The 18,591-nt window shown below is 54.4% G+C and overlaps 1 protein-coding gene across 9 annotated transcripts in view; it reads left to right on the top strand.

Annotated features, from left to right (window-relative positions):
- PRRC2B (proline rich coiled-coil 2B) overlaps positions 1-18,591 on the top strand; it is an 88,810-nt gene that overhangs the window by 24,376 nt on the left and 45,843 nt on the right. For 8 of the 9 annotated variants that reach the window (XM_086684313.1, XM_086684317.1, XM_086684314.1 and 5 more), the window contains exons 2-7: positions 4,498-4,667; positions 5,424-5,601; positions 8,452-8,554; positions 11,085-11,157; positions 15,688-15,831; positions 18,095-18,336. In XM_086684313.1, the coding sequence (XP_086540439.1) occupies positions 4,553-4,667; positions 5,424-5,601; positions 8,452-8,554; positions 11,085-11,157; positions 15,688-15,831; positions 18,095-18,336 (855 nt within the window). In that variant the 5' untranslated portion in view covers positions 4,498-4,552. Of the gene's footprint in view, positions 1-4,497; positions 4,668-5,423; positions 5,602-8,451; positions 8,555-11,084; positions 11,158-15,687; positions 15,832-18,094; positions 18,337-18,591 lie in introns of those variants that run through there. The other variant, XM_086684320.1, reaches the window with a different exon arrangement.

An 18,591-nucleotide genomic window follows, 5' to 3' on the forward strand; every position in this document is an offset into this window, starting at 1 on the left:
GAACTTGGTATGCTCTCAGGCTGGTGTCTGTAATCTAAAGGCCAGACGGTAAATAGGTTATGCTCTGTGGGCCTCCTAGGCCTCTGCTGCATATTCTTCGGACTGTCAGTAACTCGGCGACCCCAGTTCTGAAGGGAAAATGGGGGCCGGGAGACCCTGCGTCTGTACGGTCTTCCCGTCCAGCGTTAGAATGAGAGGTATCCGGCCCCTCCCCGACAGGTGCTGTCTCCATAGCAACGGTGACTCGGTGGCACTGCCCGGCAGCATCCCAGGTTAGGTTGGAAGATACAGTGCAGTAGCACGTGTGTGGCAAGAGACGGCCACCTTGACCGGGAGTCATTCCTAAATGCTGTGGCTGTGGGTTTTTCACACTGGCGTGTTTGATTTTTAGAACCGGCTGCCACTTGTGAAATCTTGCTGTGGCCCCTCCGTTCTGTGGACAGGGAGGCTGAGGGCAAGAGAGGCCACTAACGTGGCCCGCAGGTGCAGAGCTTGGGTGAGAAAGCAGGAGGGGGGGGGGGCATCAAAAAACTGCGCGCGCAGGTTGAATGTGGGTGTTAGTTCAGCGTGTGCTTGTGCTGGCTTTTTTGAAGCCCCGTTTGCAAGGGGTCCCAGCGCAGTAGGGACTCAGCTATTTGCTGAATGGTTGGATTTCTTGGGAGGGCCTCAGGCAACAGCTGCGGGCCAGCTAACGGTCGTGGACAGAATTCTCAGTTCCCGGGAGAGTGGATCCCCTTGGCCCGGGGTTTTTCTTTAATTTTTCCCAGGGGTGCCAGGAGTCAGGGTGCGGTCAGGCTTCCGGTCTCCCAGTGCTTCCTGGGGGTGGGGGTGCAGACAGGTTAGTTGTCAGAAGTGTGCTGTCCCCAGGAAGGCCCAAGAGAGCCACCTGTGTTCACTCTGACCTCTGCCCGTGGGCCCAGGCAGTGCGGAATCAATCCAAGAAAGACCTGTTTGTATTCATGAACTGGCAGGAGTTTGGACTGACAGATTTGAAGAGGACTTTTGATCACTATCTGTGGAAACAAGTATTTTCCGCCAGGTCTTATAATTGAAAGACCTTCGATGTGTCAGAATCAAGCCCATTAAGGTTTCATGTGGGAATTGGATAGGCTGGTCGATAATTTTTTCTTCTCTTTGTCAGTTTGGTTTTTAATTTAGTAAAGGACTCTGTAGTTACATAAGTTTAACAGTGCAAATGTGTAGTCCCGCAAGGCATGTGGCCAGGAAGGGGGCTTTATTCACGCTGGTTTTATTCAGCACTGTGTGTAGGTTCACGGGTCAGGTGAAAGCCATGGTCAGGGGTGGCAGAGAGGAGCAGTTTTCATCACTGTGCCCAAGTGAAAAATTCTGAAACAGGTTCCTTATTGATTAGCTGTGTGACTGTGGGTGGTCCCGTCCGTCGTCTCTGCGGGCTGGACATGGGGAGGGGAGGGCCCAGCCTGCTGTCTGCTGCATCCCAGGCCCAGCTCAGTGCTAGGCACAAGGCAGTGCCTAGTAAAAGCCTATTAATGAGTGTATTCTCTGTTGTAACCGGTTACTGTAAATCCAGTGACTTAGAACAACACAGACCTATCCTCTTACAGTTCTGGAGGTCAGAAGTCTCAGGTGAATCTTACTGGGCTGCATACAGTCAAGGTGTGGGCTGGGCTGGTTCCCTCTGGAGGCTCCACGGGAGAATCGTTTTCTTGCTTTCTCCAGCTCCTAGGGGCTCCTGCACCTCTCTGCAGTGGCCCCACTGATCCTCGAAGAGCGCGCCCCCCAGCCTTAGCTCCGGATGCCACGCCTTTCTGACTGTGGCCCTCCTGCTCCATGTCCTAGGGACCTTGTGATTACAGTGGCCCTGTCCACATAATCCAGGATAATATCCCCATCTTGAGATCCTTACGTGAATCATATCTGCAGAATCCCTTTCTCACTGCTAAGGTAAGGAAGTCACAGGTCCGGGAGTTAGGATGTGAACTTCTTGGTTATGCAGCATGCTACACAGGTTTGTAAAAAGTACTAAGTGCACAAGTCCCTAAGGGCCCAGTTCACAGTCCAGGGAATAATTTGCCCTGCCTGGGCCCCTCCCCCTTGTGCTGAGCCCTGCCCGGTCTCCTGGCTGAGCAGTAGGGCCTCTTCCCTGGTGCTCTCCCCACTCCCATCTGTTTCCCTCCTGGAGACTTTTTTTTTAAGTTTATTTATTTATTGTGAGAGAGAGCGAGTAGGGGAAGGGCAGAGCGAGAAGGAGAGAAAGAATCCCAAGCAGCCTCCGATGCAGGGCTCGATGCAGGACTAGAACTAGAACTGGAAACGAACCCGAACTAACGAACCTGTGCCGTGAGATCACGACCTGAGCCAAGAGTCTGGACGCTTAACTGAATGAACCACCCAGGCGCCCCTCCCTCCTGGAGACTTTTCAAAGTGCTTGCTCAAGGCTTTTTCTTTTAGGCTCAGGGTCAGCAAAGTTTTCTTACCTGTGGCCACATGGGGGTATCACACATTCTTTGTTTTTTTTAAACAAAGGTGAAAAGGGATTTAAAAAATCATTCTTAGCTTGAGGGCTTTATGACAGACAGGCCATTGGCCGGTCGCTGACCAGTGTCTGCCACCCCTTGGGGACTGGGACTGTAAGCTCTGTGACGCAGGCTCCACATGTTGCCATCACCGCCCACCCTGGAAGTTTCCAGGGCTTGTTAGTAGTGTGGGGTGTGTGGGTGTGGTGTTTTGTATTTTTATCTGCATGATCTTTTGATTTGGTAGAAGTGTCTAGAAGTTAGATCTCTTCTGATCGTAATAGAGAATTTCAAGTTGACTTACATTTGATAGCCTGTTAAATGCCACTTAATTCTGATGAAAATGAAATCTAGTCCCTGCCCTGAGTGTGGGGGAGGGATGTTGTTCCTAGCTGGGACTTTGGGGCCTGGCAGGGCAGAAACTCCCTGGAGCCAGCTCCGGGGAGGGAAATTTAAAGAAAGGGGTATGTTATGGAACCCCTGGGCACCAAAATCAGAAATTGGACACGTTTGGCCAGTTTCCATTCCTGGTCACTCTGCTCCTGGCACACGAGGCAGGCGCGTTGGGGGAGGGTTGCTGGCATGTAACATGGAAACTTGGGAGCTGTGAGCACTTTCGAGCGTTTCTGGTTGGTTTCTTCATGGAGGCTGATTCTCCTACACATCTCTTTCACTGTCAGGATTCCTTGAATGAAAGAGTGGATGTTCCCGGCTTTGTGTCAGAACCAGCTTGGTTCACACTTGGCGTGGCGCCAGGCTCCGTGTGATGTCACTGTCCCCTGGTTCGCTTTTCTTGGCCTCGGTTTATAATTGATCTTTGCCTCTTTGCCCCTTGCGCTTTATACAAAGTCTTGGATCATAATATATAGGGTTTTATCTGAGAGTCATCTCTGGGGGTGCAGAACACTTTGCCAGCACACTGCACGTGTTCCCTCTGGCCTGCGTGGCTTCGGCATAGTATAAGACGGCAAAGCGTACTGCTGCGGCCACCAAGGTCTTTTTATTACCAGTGGATGTTTTTACGGTTCTCTCCATTTTGTCACTAAAGACATCAGCACTATGCCTAAGTGGATGGTTTAGCTTTCTTCCCATCCATTAATTCCAACGGGAAGTGGTGGGCACTTCTCCGAGTTTATCATGATCAAGTTTTAGAACCTGCGGCCCTGAGTCCCCGGTGCCTGCCATGTGGCACTCGCCCGCCCTCCGCAGGCACACACTAGGTGTTTGAGTGAATGCATGAGTGAGTGAATTAATGCTTTAACGGCCAATAGACTCGGTGAAGCACGTAGGAAGTCAGAAAGCGGCAGGGGGAAGGGGCTTCTTTCTTGGGCGTCCCCTCAAGATTTTCTGAGTGGAGGGGGCGGTGTCATCGCTACGGCCCCCCAAGTGGTCTCTCCCTGGGAAGTCCTTGCTTCCTCTTCTACGCCTGCGCCCCAGAGAACCCCGCTTCTGTTCCCCTCGCAGGTGTTTTTTCTCTGGAGGCTGGTTCTTTAGTTTGAAACACAGCTGTTCCTGAAGACTTACTGATTTTGGTGGCTTCCCTTTGATTTGGTTTTGCTCATCCTTGAAATGAACGGCCTTCCACAAGCAGGTTGCGTACCTCCCCGCTCTGCCTTAGTTTTCACGTTAGGTCGATACAGTGGTGAGGATTTGTTTTTCCATCTTGAAGAGCGGTCCTTGACTTGGCCGGAGGACTCTGTGTGGAAAAGTTTACGTTTCTGTGTCATTGGTGAGCAGTAGACTCTGGTCAGTTCAGACAGAGTAAGACTTCTGAACTTGGGCTGGGGAAGGTACCTACAATGAAACGCTCTCTAAATGTGGGCGAAACAGCCTGTGCACGGTGAGGGTGTTTTTCTGGGGACAGAATCCAGGGCTTTCTTCAGGTCGTCAAGGAGATCCATGATCCCTGAAGGATTCAGCCCCCTGGCTCAGGGACTTTGGCGGATTAACACTCTTTTTTCTTTCTTTTTTTTTTTTTTCCCCCTCTCTTAACATTTCAAAGGCAGATCGGGAGCGGTGCCGAGAAAAATTTCCTTACTAGATGACATTTCATCGCAATGTCCGATCGTTTGGGGCAAATAACCAAGGGCAAGGATGGGAAAAGCAAGTATTCGACTCTCAGCCTGTTTGATAAGTATAAAGGAAAATCAGTAGACGCGGTCAGATCCTCAGGTAAGAACCGGGCTGGAGGCCAGTTCTCTATGCTTTCCCTTCCGTGAGAAACTCCAGGTCCTGAACTGTGAGGACCCAGGGTCCCTGCCTGGTCAGATGGTCTTCGGGGCACGGAGTGGTCACCAGGCAGTTCTGGGGACGTGCAGTCACCCCCTGCTCCTGTTCGATGTCCGATTTCGAGCAGGAATACCCCATCTCTGCCACAGTGGGATTGTTTGCTTAACCGTCTTACCTCGTTGGCCACAGATAGTTCTTCCCCTGTGAGGTAGAATGGAACTGACTTTGCATCAGAGCAACCAGTTTTAGGCTTCGGGGTTCTGACGTTCTGGACCTTTTGTCCACACCCCGGGAGGATTTTGTGGATGTCAAGGGCCCTGCTGAGCCTCGGGCCCGGCCCCGGGGCTAGGTGGAGGCTGGCCCTTGGGTCCTGCCAGGGAGGCCGGAGCAGTCTCAACTTGCGGAGAGGTGGTTACCGTGTGGGCCGGAGGTTTCTGGGCCCGGCTCCCCGCCCCGTCATAAACTCCCCACGCCTGCTCCTGCCCGCTAGTAAAGTGGAAGCCTCTGAAGACCTCAGCAGCTCCCAAGTGTCTGAGGCCTCGGTGAAGGGCTCGTAAAGTGGCAAAAGCAGCTACCAGGCCATTTGGTCTGTTGGCACAGGGCCACCCTTGGTGGTGGTTTGGTCGTCTGTCGTCGTCGCTTAGAGCTTGCGAGAGCTTCTGAAGCTCCTCCCCTGCCCCCACCCCTCTCTCCCTACAGTTATTCCTCGACATGGCTTACAGAGTCTCGGGAAAGTTGCCACAGCCCGGCGTATGCCGCCACCTGCAAACCTGCCAAGCTTGAAGTCTGAAAACAGAGGAAACGACCCCAACATCGTTATAGTTCCCAAGGACGGAACGGGATGGGCAAACAAGCAGGATCAGCAAGACCCAAAGAGGTGGGAGCCGAGGGGGCGGGTGTGGGTGGCGAGCCGGGGCCTCACGGAGCCCGGCAGCTCCCTTTCCTTCTGCAGAAGGCAGAGCTGGAGAACCGGGTGACCCCAGAGGAGGGAGGCTGCCTTTGCTCGGACTCCCCCTGCTTGGTTGGTTCTTCCTCCCTGGCTTCTGGAGCTGATGCAGCCTTGCCTCTGTGGGCCGCCTTGTCCCCAGTGACCAGTGTCCCCTGTGCCTTATTAGGAAGGACCTCCTCCCCCCAGAGGGGCTTATGCAATGCCTCAGAGCCAGTGCCTGAGCCAGTAAGGGCCACTGTGGCCAGAGCGGGTGCTTGAACGCTCCATTCTGGGGCATCCTGTGTGCTGGGCTCCGGGTTGAGGGGGCCGACTTCTAAGTGCGGGGTCAGCGGCGTCCCACACAGACTGCTGCGGTTAGTTGCTCCAAACAGACCCAGTTATGAAGGGTGGCAACCCAGAATCCTCATTATTGGGGGCAGGTGTGCAGCCTCTGTAGGCTCACCCCTCTGCCAGCACACCACCTCCGGGAGCCTTCGGAGGCCCAGGGTCTGGCACAGAAATCCCCATCACGGCAACGGAGTGAATGTCGTGGCTGCTGCCGCGTAGTGTGGCCGGTGCCAGCTCTGCCCCGGGCACGTAACCTGGGCCGTTCCCTCCTGCCCAAGTCCGTGTCCCTCCCCTTCCACTGCAAGTCTTCTGGGTGCCAGCCAGGGGAGAGGATTTGGGATTTGCACTGGGAAGGGACCAGAGAGGAATGGGACCCTGATGCTGGGGTTTGCCCGTCGGGGGATGAGAACAAAACTCGGTCCCGTGCGTCTTTCTGCCCTCCATCTCTTGTGCCCTGGCTGCCTGGATCTCTTGGGATCTAGACAGTAAACGACCCAGGGTGCAGCCTGCCAGCCAGTGTCCTTTTCTCTCACCGGGAACGGCCGCGGTAGCTTCTGTAAAACTTCGCGCAGTTACTTCACACAGGATGTAGAGAGTGAGCACGTAACTCGTTCGGATGAGCATAGGGTAGCAGTAACCAAAATAGGGTCTGAAAAGCTGTTTTTAAAACTTCTCCCACGATTTGTTTAGGGGTCATACTGGGCCGGGGGTGTGGCCCGACTTTCAGAGTCAGCCAGGCTACCTATACTACTAGCTTTGTGGAACTCGGAGAATTGCTTGATCGGTGCGCTCCGGCGTCCTTCTGTGCGGTAGGACTACTGCCTTGCCTGGTGGTTGTAAGAAATAGACCGGGCAGCGCGAGTCACGCACCTGGCACAGAACCTGGCAGAGGACACACGGGCAGGTGCCGCTACCACCGCTGTCATTCTAGAGTTCACACGGTAGATGCTACAGGCTCTCTGATGAAACGGACATCGTACATTCCAGCACGAGTGTTGCGATGCCGCTGCTACGGGAAGTTCCAGAGAGAGGACGAGGCATCGCTTCCTCCTTGTATCGGCTCCCACCGACACGGGCACGGGAGGGATGAGGCGGCTTTCGTGGGGCCGGTCGCTCTGAAGCATGCCAGCCAGGGAAGAGGTAGAAACAGAACACTGGACAAGGCCTTGGACCCCAGGCGCCGGTCCTCTGTTGCCCCGGGGCCACATCCTCCTTTGGAGTGTCAGGGAGGTGACAGAGTGAGGGCCACAGCTGCTGGGACTCCGTGCTGAGGTTTGGAGAACACAAAAGCAACACTCGCTGGAAGCTTCTGTTGTAGGTAGGAGGTGAAGTAAGAGATGAGTGGCCTTCATTACGTAGGAATCCTGCCCGGTGAGTTCCTTGGATCACATAAACCCTGGAAGCCTGTGTGTGGAGCATTTGGCTTCAGCTTACTGGGGAGCCCCTGGCGTTGGGCGACTGGCGGAGTAGACTGCTGCCCTCCTTGGGTCCCATCGGGATGAGGGAGTGGGCTGGAAGGCTCTGGGTGAGCAGACGTCTTCCTCGGAGCCCCTTTTTGTTTGGGGACTGTGTCTCGACTCACCCCGCCTTCTGGGGAGCACGCTTGGGAAATATCTCTTAAGCTTCAAAACCTCTTTTGACCCAGCAGTCCTGTTTCTAAGAACTTAGACTACTGGACTACCTACACAAAAGGGTGCCAAGTTATGTGTAAAAAGTGCTCATTGCGGTTTCGCCGGTAATGGGAAAAAAAGATGGGGGTTGTTAAGTTAGGGCCTGTCTAGCCGGCTACACTGTGTCACTAGAACAAAGAGGTAGATCCAGGCGTTGTCCTAAAAACATGTTCGATACAGTAAGTAGGAAACAGGTTACGAATTGTATGTGTGGTGTTAAAAAAAATACTATGTTCATATATATACACACACACACACACACACACACACACACACACACACACATATACATATATATAGAAGAATCTGCTTGGCATCTCTCTCTGGAGGATGAGATCGTGACAAATCCTGTGTTCTCTATATTTATACATTTATTTTCACTATGGGCATGTATTTCTTCTATAAGCCAGGAGAAGAAAAAAATCACGTCGCGAAGCAATCAGTCCCCTGTACAGCTATGAGCTCTTGGTCAAGAGCGAGGGGCTCAGAGCCCCTTCGCTGTGCTGACTCAGTTTCCCTGTTGGCAGCCCCTGCAGCACCTGTTTGTGGGGAACCTCTAGCCTTTGCAGGAAAGCCCTGCCAGGGGGCCGAGGACCGTCCTGCCCGGCAGACGTCAGCAGGCAGGCCTCGGATGGGGCCCGGCTTCTTGTGGGCTCTGAGGCGTCAGAGGCTGCTGGAGAGGTTCTGTGCTGCCTCTGGGCCACCGAGCAGCCGCCGCTGTGGGAAGCGCGGAGGGGACCGCGCGTGCCCATCTGACCCCTGCGCCCCCTGCCTTGTCCAGTTCCAGTGCGACGGGCTCTCAGCCGCCGGAGTCGCTGCCGCAGCCGGGTTTGCAGAGGCCTGTCTCCAGCTTACAGAAGCCGACACAGTCGAGCAGCCAGGAGGTAGGTGCCGCGTGACCTGCTCCTTCCAGGGGTGAGCCTGGCGGGTGGCTGCGGAAGACGAGCGTGGGAGGTTGTCCTGGTTCCCGGGAGGTGCCTGAACGCGCGGCTCTTGGAGAAAGACCCCAGGTGCGGAACGGAGTACGGACACCTAATTTGCTTCCTGGTGACTTACCTGGAGGCATGGTCGCTGGGGCCAGCTATACGCTAGGTCAGGGTCCCCTGAATGTGCGCCGTGGGGACTGGTTAGGCCACGGGAACGTTTGGGGTCAGGTAAGTTGAAAAAATGAAGCATGCTCCTTTACTGTCACACTTCTCATCAGTGTCTTTAACGTGCTGACGTGTGCTGTGACTCTGTGAAGACGCAGTGGGGACAGCATCCCCCAACTCATTTGTCCTGGGAAATCTTTCTAACTGACTGACTTTAGAGACTACTGTCCCTCAGAACACACTTGGGAAATACTGATCTGTGACCCTTTATTTGTTGATGCATTTAAAGTGTTTTCCCCGGGGGGGCCTCGGCTGGCTCAGTCAGTAGAGCACGCAACTCTTGATCTTGGGGTTGTGAGTTTGAGTCCCACGTTCGGTAGAGCGATTGCTTGAAAAATAAAGTCTTAAAATAAGTAAATAAATTAAATAAATAAAGTGTTTTCCTAAGCAGGAAGTTAGGATTTAACCGAGCCGGGGCTTGTAATACATTCAGCCCCTCCGAGTCCGTCTGGGTTTCGCGGCCAGCAGGAGGGTGTACTTAGCTGGTAGTTAGAAATCTGGATGAGAGGTCTCCTAATCCTGTAGAAAACCGCAAGGCGCATGGACGGGTACCTAGCATTTGGCAGCTCTCTGGAAGACAACCTGAATGGTGTGCTCTCGTTCTGTACTGTGCCCTGGGCAGCAGAAGGTCTGGGGTGCCACCCAACCACGGGGGACAGTGTATGGGTCTGCCAGAAGGGCACCCTCCCCCATCCAACACTGAATTGTGCCTTTGGAACTAAAGGGAAAGGAAAGAGAGGTCCACATTCATGCGGAACTCTCTATTCATTGGCCTGCATCCATGGGTGCCGTCACGCAGCCAGAGCACAGAGAGTCGAGTCTGGATCTGTCTCCTGGGATCGGCAGCTCAGAGATTGGAGAGCCTCGGTTTGACAGCCCTGGCTGGACGTCCGACTCCCCTTCAGAGCCGCCCGAAGGGTGTCTGTTATGTGGCCGTACCCAAGCACGGCGGGGTCTAGGCTGGGGCCTGGTGTGGTCCCGGCATCTGTCAGCAAACTGCTGGAGGTCAGAGCCCTGTCCTGGGGCTGGCACGCCGCTAGCTCCGTCCAGAGCGCAGCCCTTCCCGCCGTGGTGGGAATGGGACCCCCAGCGTTTCCCAGCCCCTAAAGCCTCGCCTCAGGCATGGCAGCCTTCTAATGGCAACGTTAGTAACCCCTCCTCGGCCCCGGGAGCCCTTCTCTAACCGGTCAGTGCCTCTGGTGGGCGAGGGCAGGGGCATCCTCGTGCGGCCTGCGGACGCCGAGTGGGAGGCTGTGGGACAGGCGGTGCCCCTGTGCCTCCTGGGGACCTGGCAGCCCCGGTGGCACTGCCCTGTGACGTTGCGGGCACATCCCTTCTGTGGTCTGTGTGCGTGTGTGCGGGGGGCCTGTCTGTGGCTACCCCAGGGCGCTGAGGGCAACTCCTGATCGGTAAATGGATCGTTAACGCCTGGCCGGCTCCACGTGGAAGGTGAGAGACACCGCCTTCTGCCCTCAGCTTGGTGGTACTGGAGGCGGGGGTGCTGAGAAAGGGTGATTATTTAACCTGAGGTCTGACTCAGGAAGTGCTGCCCCAGCTTTGTTTTGTATGTTTGCACCTTCAGTTGGAGGGGAAGGCCGTTGGTCGAATGTTGTCGGGAGGGGCAGATGGGCTCAGTGGTTGGGGACTCCTGGGGCTTGGGACACAGGCAGAGTGGGGCCAAGTCCTGGTCCTGCCCTCTGGGCTGGGCCCGGTCGCTCCTTTCTGAGCCTCCGCTGGGATAGGACTAGAACCTTCCCAGGGTGTGGGAGGATTCGCTCAGGCAGGGTGTACCCAGCACAAAGCCTCGCCCGCAGTGAGTTTTCAGCACGCTCAACCCCTCGGCTTGTGTGCGAGCCAGGCAAGTGTGGACTAGCGGAGGAGGGAGGCCTCTCACTTGAGTAGTTGTGCCTTGGGGAACGACAGTAATTATGGAGAGTGGTGCGGTGGCCCTTCCGGCGGAAGATCAGACACGCCAGCCTCCCGTGCCGATGCTCCTCAGTTCACAGTGGCACACGGGTTTTGAGACACGTGTTAGAATTGGGGTCTGGTCTTTATCTCTGGAGCAAGGCCTCGTAGCTGCCAGTGTTCCGGAGTGTTGCACGAAGCGGACGTGGGTTGGAGTCCTGGCTGGGCTGTGGAACCAGCCGTGGGAGCTGCCCCCGCCCCCCGCGCCGTGGGCCCAGGCTGCTGTGCCCGGGTGGGGAGCTGGGTAGAAAGCAGGCCGACCGGGCTGGCTTTGTTTTCATTTCCTTCCTTCTTTCAGAACACAAATTCAGTGCCAGGTGGACCAAAGTCATGGGCACAGCTGAATGGAAAGCCAGCAGGACACGAAGGTGGTAAGTGTGGTCGGGTGGCGTTGGGCTGGGTGGGAGGGAGGGAGGAGTGCCTTTTCCGGACGGTTCTGCCCGGGTCTAGGCAGCCCCTGGCCAAAGCTTTGTGGGATCTCTCACCCGAGTGAGCTGCTACCCTGAGGAGCCTTACCTCTGCCCCCGGGGGTGGGGGCGCTGCATCTGCCAGGCCTGTCCGCTCCCTGGTTTCGCTGAACGTTATTACTCCTGACATCCCCCCTGGGGGCTGTGGAGAGGCTGGGCGCTGGCTCTGCTGCTCTCGGACTCCGCCGTGTGGTTGGTGCCCTTGCTACCTGCTCAGCGGTGTGGCCGACACGCGCCTACTTCCTCTCCCTGGGGCCTGCACGGAGGAGGTGTGTGTGGTGTGGGGCGAGCTTCGGGCCTGGGTTTCTAAATAAGCCAGGCCCTGGGAGTTGGGCTGCTTGCTCTTTGGTTGGTGACACCAGAGCATTCACGGCTCACACGGTCCTTGGTACCGTTTATGTCGCGCCCGACACGGGAAGTGTCAGAGGTGTTGCCCGCAGGACCTCAGCCGCGGCAGCTGTGCAGAGGGAAGATGGCGGGGAGGAGCAGGAGGGGGAGATGGTGAGAGGGCTTCCCGGGCAGGCCCAGAGCAGAGGGGAGGGCCCACCTGGGCAGAGAGGGCGGCCAGACTGCTCCACTCCCCACCCCCCAGCCACCACCGATAGCTCGAATGTTTCTAGCACGTTGTACGGACCAAAGTGGGCGATGCCCCCCGTACGGGAAGGAGAGGGCTGCAGGTCGGAGTGGCGGGCCACGCTTGCTCTTCCTCCCACCACCCTTCCCCCACCGGCCTCCCCACCGCGGCGCCCTTGGCCTTCTGCATGCCCCTGGCGGCCAAGACTTCGCCAGCTGCCTTCCGTAGCTCGTGTAGAGAAACAGCGAACATCCTGCCTGCCCTAAACCCTCCGCTCCTACCCAGCACGTACCCCTTCTGGGCGGGAGTCCTGTGTGGTTGGAGGCTCTGTCCCCAACACGTCAGTCGTTGTGCCCACTGACGTCAGACTCCGGCTCCTGTGGAGGGGCTAAGGGCAGGAGGGAGCTTTACGGATTCTCCAGTCCGTGGGGTGAGGTGGAGGGGGCAAGATAAGTGGGGGTGGGGGGCAAGGGGAGCGGCGACCAGCATTTCAGTCCCCTAAAATTAGGTCTTTAAAGAGGCCTTTTTTTTTTAAACATGTTTTTTTTTCAACGTTTATTTTATTTTGGGGACAGAGAGAGACAGAGCATGAACGGGGGAGGGGCAGAGAGAGAGGGAGACACAGAATCGGAAACAGGCTCCAGGCTCTGAGCCATCAGCCCAGAGCCTGACGCGGGGCTCGAACTCACGGACCGCGAGATCGTGACCTGGCTGAAGTTGGACGCTTAACCGACTGCGCCACCCAGGCGCCCCTAAAGAGGCTTTTTACAGAGAGTGCTCACTAGACTGTGTTAACAGTGGTCTTTGCTTTCTACAGCTTTTACTCTGTGGGTTAGGATTTTTTAAAGTAAATCACATGCATTCATTTTTATTTAAAAAGAACTGCAGAGGGGTGCCTGGGTGACTCCGTTAGTTAGATGTCCGACTTTGGCTCAGGTCATGATCTCGCGGTTCATGAGTTTGAGCCCCACGTCGGGCTCTGTGCGGACAGCTCGGAGCCTGGAGCCCGCTTTGGATTCTGTGTCTCCCTCTCTCTCTGCCCCTCCCCCACTCACACTCTTGTCTCTCTCAAAAATAGACATTAAAATTAAAAAGAAAATAAAAAATAAAACCTGCAGAGAGAGTATTAAATACTAGAGTAGGGGCACCTGGGTGGCTCAGTCAGTTAAGCGTCTGACTTCGGCTCAGATCATGATCTCGCGGTTCGTGGGTTTGAGGCCCTGTGTCGGGCTCTGTGCTGACAGCTCGGAGCCCGGAGCCTGCTTCAGATTCTGTGTCTCCCTCTCTCTCGGCCCCTGCCCCCCTCTGTGTGTGTGTGTGTGTCTCTCTCTCTCTCTCTCTCCCTCTCTCTCTTTCTCTGTCAAAAAGAAAACAAACATTAAAAAAAACAATACAAAGAAATACTAGAGTAAATTGGTACAGCCCCTTGGCGGGCAGCTTGGTGCTATCAGAATACTAATGTGTGCACCCTTTGACCTAGCATTTCCACGTGGAGGAAGATCACCCCAGAAATGATGCTTGCCGATGTGAGAAATGGCGTATATTCAAAAGACACTCATTGCAAAATTGTGGTAGGGAAAGATGGGAAACAGTCACTTGAAATGTCCATTAAATGTTGGTGCTTTAAAGAAATACTACTTGCCCCTAGGGAAAAAAAAAAAAGTAGTTTTCCACGGATCTGGCAAGATCTCTAGGATATATTCTTAAATGAAAAAGAAAGTTCAGAATAACATGTAGAGTATGTTACTATTCATGAAAAAAAATTGGGACGAGGGAAAGTGTACTTATAGAAAATGTACGTGCCATCAAAAAAAAAAAAAAAAAAGTCTCCGGAAGGAAGCCTGAGAGGGAGGGGGGAAGCCGCCTGTGTTTTCTCAGGGCGTCAGAAGTAGGCAGGTGGGCACGCAGGCAGGAGGGAGTCGTCTGTTTGTACTTTTCTATGCTTCTTACTTTTGAACCATGTGATTGTGTTTCTTATGAAAAATAAGTGATCTAGAAAAGAATTCGAAAACACAGCAGCACCTTCTGTAAATGTGTGATTGCTCATCTGGGAGGCAACAGGGCCCGGGAGCCCGGGAGGAGGGACAGATGCATCCTAGGCCTCTGCTAGGGCTGAGGTGGGAGGAGCCCCCGCGGTTCCCCGTCCTGTGCTGCCGTCACGAGTCTGTGGTGCCATCAGGGCGGTGGGCACTTGGTGGTGTTACCCACACACATGTTCAGACTCTGCAGTTCAGAAGGGCTCTTCCTGCGTCGATAGACCACTGCACGGAGAGTGGTGTTTGGGCCTGTTGCAGCTGGGTCAGACCGGGGCGGGGTGGGCGGCCTGACTGGTGCGGGTGGAGGCCAGGGGGATGGTTCCATCTGGGACCTTAGAAGAAGCCCCTGACATTCCAGCCTCAGATTCTCACGGCAGAGATCACATAGCACGCGGCATTGGTGGTGAACGTTGTAGAGCACTGAAAACCTTAGGAATGCTACTGCTTTGGCTTGAGATTTTGGGTTCTTTGTCCTTCTGGTCTGTGGAAGGGAAGTTTATTTATTTTTTTTAATTTTTTTTTTTTTAACATTTATTTATTTTTGAGACAGAGAGAGACAAAGCATGAATGGGGGAGGGTCAGAGAGAGGGAGACACAGAATCGGAAACAGGCTCCAGGCCCTGAGCCGTCAGCCCAGAGCCTGACACGGGGCTCGAACTCACGGATCGCGAGATCATGACCTGAGCCGAAGTCGGCCGCTTAACCGACTGAGCCACCCAGGCGCCCCATGTGGAAGGGAAGTTTAATTCACGCATAGAGTAAGACCTTCGTGACTGCTGAGGTAGATAAAAGTACTGAGTGTTTGTTTTCAAGCTCCAGATCTGCGTGTGTTTAAGGCATGACTTTCACATTTCATCCTCGCCAAGGATTTTTTAACCTGGGTCCAAGTCCCCCTTCGCAGAGTAGTGGAGCTCCTTTGTGACACCGGGAGATTGTGTCACCCTGGCGGGTGTATTTGACCCTGGGACTTTTTGCTAAATAGGGATGTTATGCCTTGTGCGTCTGCACCGATCCCAGCTGCTGCTTTCTGCAAAGTCTGCTGTAGTTCATGGGTCCGTGAAAGAGTGGTGGGGAAGAGGGGGGAGAGTTTGGTTTTATCGCCTAGGGAACGAGGCATTTCTCAGTTAGACATGGGCCATGTGCTGTTACTGTCATGTTAAGTTTAGATGGTGCTGGGCATTTGGTCCAGATAAAAGCACCAAATCCCACTCTGGACCATAGAATGCACCTTTTGTTATTATCTGTTCGTCCAAAATAGATCAGAGGTCCCCAGTGTTAAGTGCTGGGAGGGGCTCCTGCAGAGATAAAGCAGGGCTTCTTCTCAGGGGCCTGTGGCGTTGGGGAACGGATGGGACAGCAAAGGAGGGAATCGATCCCAAGATGGCAGGTGTAAGCTGTCCGGTGCTCATGAGAGTGGAACGAGGGTGCAGACCTTTCTGTTGGCATTACCTCCACACAAAAGCAGTTGACCTCCCTGGGCTGATTTCCCTGAAGACTGCTTGTGTGTCCCCCGGGGCCACCAGGAGGGCCTTACTGCCTTTTTCCGGCAGCGTGAAGGATCCGAGCTGGAGCGGCTGTGCTGTCCTCTCCCTTGCTCCTGCAGGTTAGCTGCTAGGGCCTGGTGTAGCCTGCGTCTGGCCTCTCCTTGTCACATGGGGTCTCCAGTGCCACCCTGCCAACACAAGATGCCAGCACAGATGGGGCGCTTAACAGGAGCTCACGCCAGGGCAGTGTGGCTTCCGGCCCGTGGAGCGGCTGAAGCAGAGAACTGTCGATGTTCATCTCACTTGCTCCCTAACTGAGTCTTTCTGGTTTTCTTGGCAGGTTTAAGGGGCTCAAGCCGACTGTTATCCTTCTCTCCCGAGGAATTTCCGACGCTGAAAGCAGCTGGAGGGCAGGACAAGGCTGGCAAAGAAAGGGGCGTCTTAGATCTGTCGTATGGGCCAGGACCAAGCCTCCGCCCTCAGAGTGAGTGAGCTGCAGTCCCTGTCCGGGCACCCGTGGGGACAGCGGGGCTCCCCCTCGTCTTCCTGCCTCTCTGCCTGTTAGAAGCATACGTGTCCTCGGCAAGCCGAGCTCCCGGGGCCCAGGCTCCCTGCCTGGAAAGCATGGCTACTGACCCTTTGTCTGCTCTCTGCCTCTGTGGGATTTGCCCCCTAGGCTGGGCCGGAGGTCATTCCTCTCTTGTCCTTTGGGTTGGGCCAGGCCTGTCTGCTTCCCCAGCTGTCATCAGATGTGAGTTCTGCTCTGCTCAGGTGGTCCTGGCAAAGACAGACTGAGGGCGCGTTAACTCTGTCCCCGAGCCAGGAGCTTGTTTTCTAAGCCAGTGGTTTCTAAACCTAGCGGAGTCCTGTCAGGGTCCTTTGGGGAGTTTGTTAAAAAAGTCTGATTTCCAGCCCTCCTCCGTCCTCAGCCAAATTAGAATCTCTTGTGTGTGTTTTTTTTTTTTTTTAAGTTTATTTATTTTGAGAGGGAGAGAGAGAGAGAGGGAGTGAGCTCATCCCTGGGGGAGGGGCAGAGAGAGAGGGAGGGCTCTGCACTATCAGTCAGCACAGAGACCCATTGCAGGGGCTTGAACCCATGAACTGTGATATCATGACCCGAGCTGAAATCAAGAGTCGGACACTTAACCAACTGAGCTGCCCACGTGCCCCGAGAATCTCCGTTTTTTAACATGTTCCCTTGGGGATTGTTTGGTAGCCAGTCTAGGATTTGTCTCCACAGTTCCCTCACCTGGGGTCTAGCCAAGGAGTTGGCAGGATTATATAGCAATACTTGCAGGTAGGATTTTCTTTTTAGTGGCCTTGAGCGGTTAGAGGTTAAGGTTTTTTGAGGAACGAGAGTTTTCCTTCTGTTCTAAGCAAGGATTGTGAAATAGCTCTTATGTATTTTGTTTGTTTGGGATGGGGGGAGGGGAGGGCTTGATCAGGTCTTGAAATGGAGGGACTTTTGTCTGCCTGTCCTGATTAATCCCCAAGGTATCCCGGGGTTAGAGGTAGAACTGACACCCTATAAAGGAAATGATCACTAGGTGGCTCCTTAATGAGCATGCTACCTTTTCAGGGGCCTGTGGTGGGTTATTTTGTCTGCTCCAAATAGGTAACCAAATTCTCAGGCCGAGAACTGTATAGCTTTCTGGGATTAAGATGACCTGCTTTGTAGGACCACAGAAATTTAGACCTAGCAGAGGTTCCTGGGATCAGTTCCATCTCTTCATTTGAGGAGAAGGAGAAGAAGCAGGAGTGGCCAGAGCAGTGGCCATAGGGCTTGCCCAAGGTCACACTCAAGGCGGTCATATTGCCGGGAGCTGACCCTGATTTTGTGGCTCCTGTGCTGTGTCTCTTTCTCTTGAGGGTCAGGTACTCAGGGGCTTCATGTTTCACCTCGTAGCCATACGTTGACTGAGAAGGGGCAGGCTTATCTGATTTCTCATTGGCCTGTAATTCCCCCACATCTTGCTATGTTTGGCAGTGGGAAACGTCATCTTAGAAAGGTCGATAGGTGGGAAGGTTTTAATCTGTGACCTGCAGGAGAGCCCTATGGGCTGGAGCAGGACTAATTCGGGTGAAGGCCTGGTGGGTAGGGCCCCAGACCCTTTCATGCCCCCACTTGGAGGGAGAGGGGCTCTGCTTCTTATGACCTGGGGAGTCTGTCTGACTAGAGATGTCACCTTGAATCAGAGTTGAAACATGTCAGGACTTACTCCAGTTTCAAAGATTTCATTTTTAAGTAATCTCTACACCCAGAGTGGGGCTCAGACTCACAGCCCTGAGGTCAACAGTTGCACGCTCCTCTAGCCAGGTACCATAGGACTCGGTCCAGTTTTAACGTGAAGGCCAGTGCTGCTCCTGACGGGTCAGTGATCGTGGGAGAAATGGCCCAACGCTGTTTCATCCGGGCTGTCCTGATTTCTTTGGGGTGGTCGATCTGTGGGTGTGCGTGGTTTATATTCACCCATGAAGACCACGTCTTGCTTCTACCTGCCTTCTCTGTGAGTGGACCTTATTTTGTGTTTCTCTTTACGCCCGACTTCCCGCAGCAAGTTCATGCTCATTGGCCAGGTGTCCGTCCTCCACCTTCCGTGACAGATTCGACCACTTGACTCGACTCTGCACTTTTGGGGCTTTTGTTTTTGGTGAATGAGGGGGTCCCTTGACCTTCAGACCCTCATACAATCCCTCCTCCCCCCCCTCCTCTTTCCTTTCCCCTTTTGCCCCCTTTCGATTTCCAGATGTGACAAGCTGGAGGGAGGGCGGTGGGCGAAACATAATTTCTGCCACGTCTCTGAGCGCCTCCCCGACTGAGCTGGGCAGCAGGAACTCGAGTGCGGGAGACGGAGCCCCCTCCTCGGCATGCACCAGCGATTCTAAGGACCCCTCTCTCCGCCCGGCTCAGCCTGTCCGCAAAGGGGCTTCACAGTTCATGGGAAATGTATACCACCCACCTACATACCATGACATGCTTCCTGCTTTTGTAAGTTTTCAGAGTGTGCATATCTTTTTTTCCCATGGAGTCGGATTGCTTGCGAAGGCAGAACCTACTCTAAGTGGTTGAATATCCACCTCGGTTCCCCCTCCCAGTGTCTTTGCCCCGATATACCCTGCCTTGGAAGTGCCCGTTACTTCTGCGTTTGCTCTCCCCCTTTTCAGATCTTAAGGGTCTTTGGCTTCTTTCCCTGGTGATGTAGATACTGTTTCAGCCTTGGTTCTTTAGAAAAAGGAGAGGCAG

The sequence above is a fragment of the Puma concolor genome, chromosome D4, assembly GCF_028749965.1.
Source record: "Puma concolor isolate L17-30 chromosome D4, mPumCon1.1.hap2, whole genome shotgun sequence".
Lineage (NCBI taxonomy): Eukaryota > Metazoa > Chordata > Mammalia > Carnivora > Felidae > Puma > Puma concolor.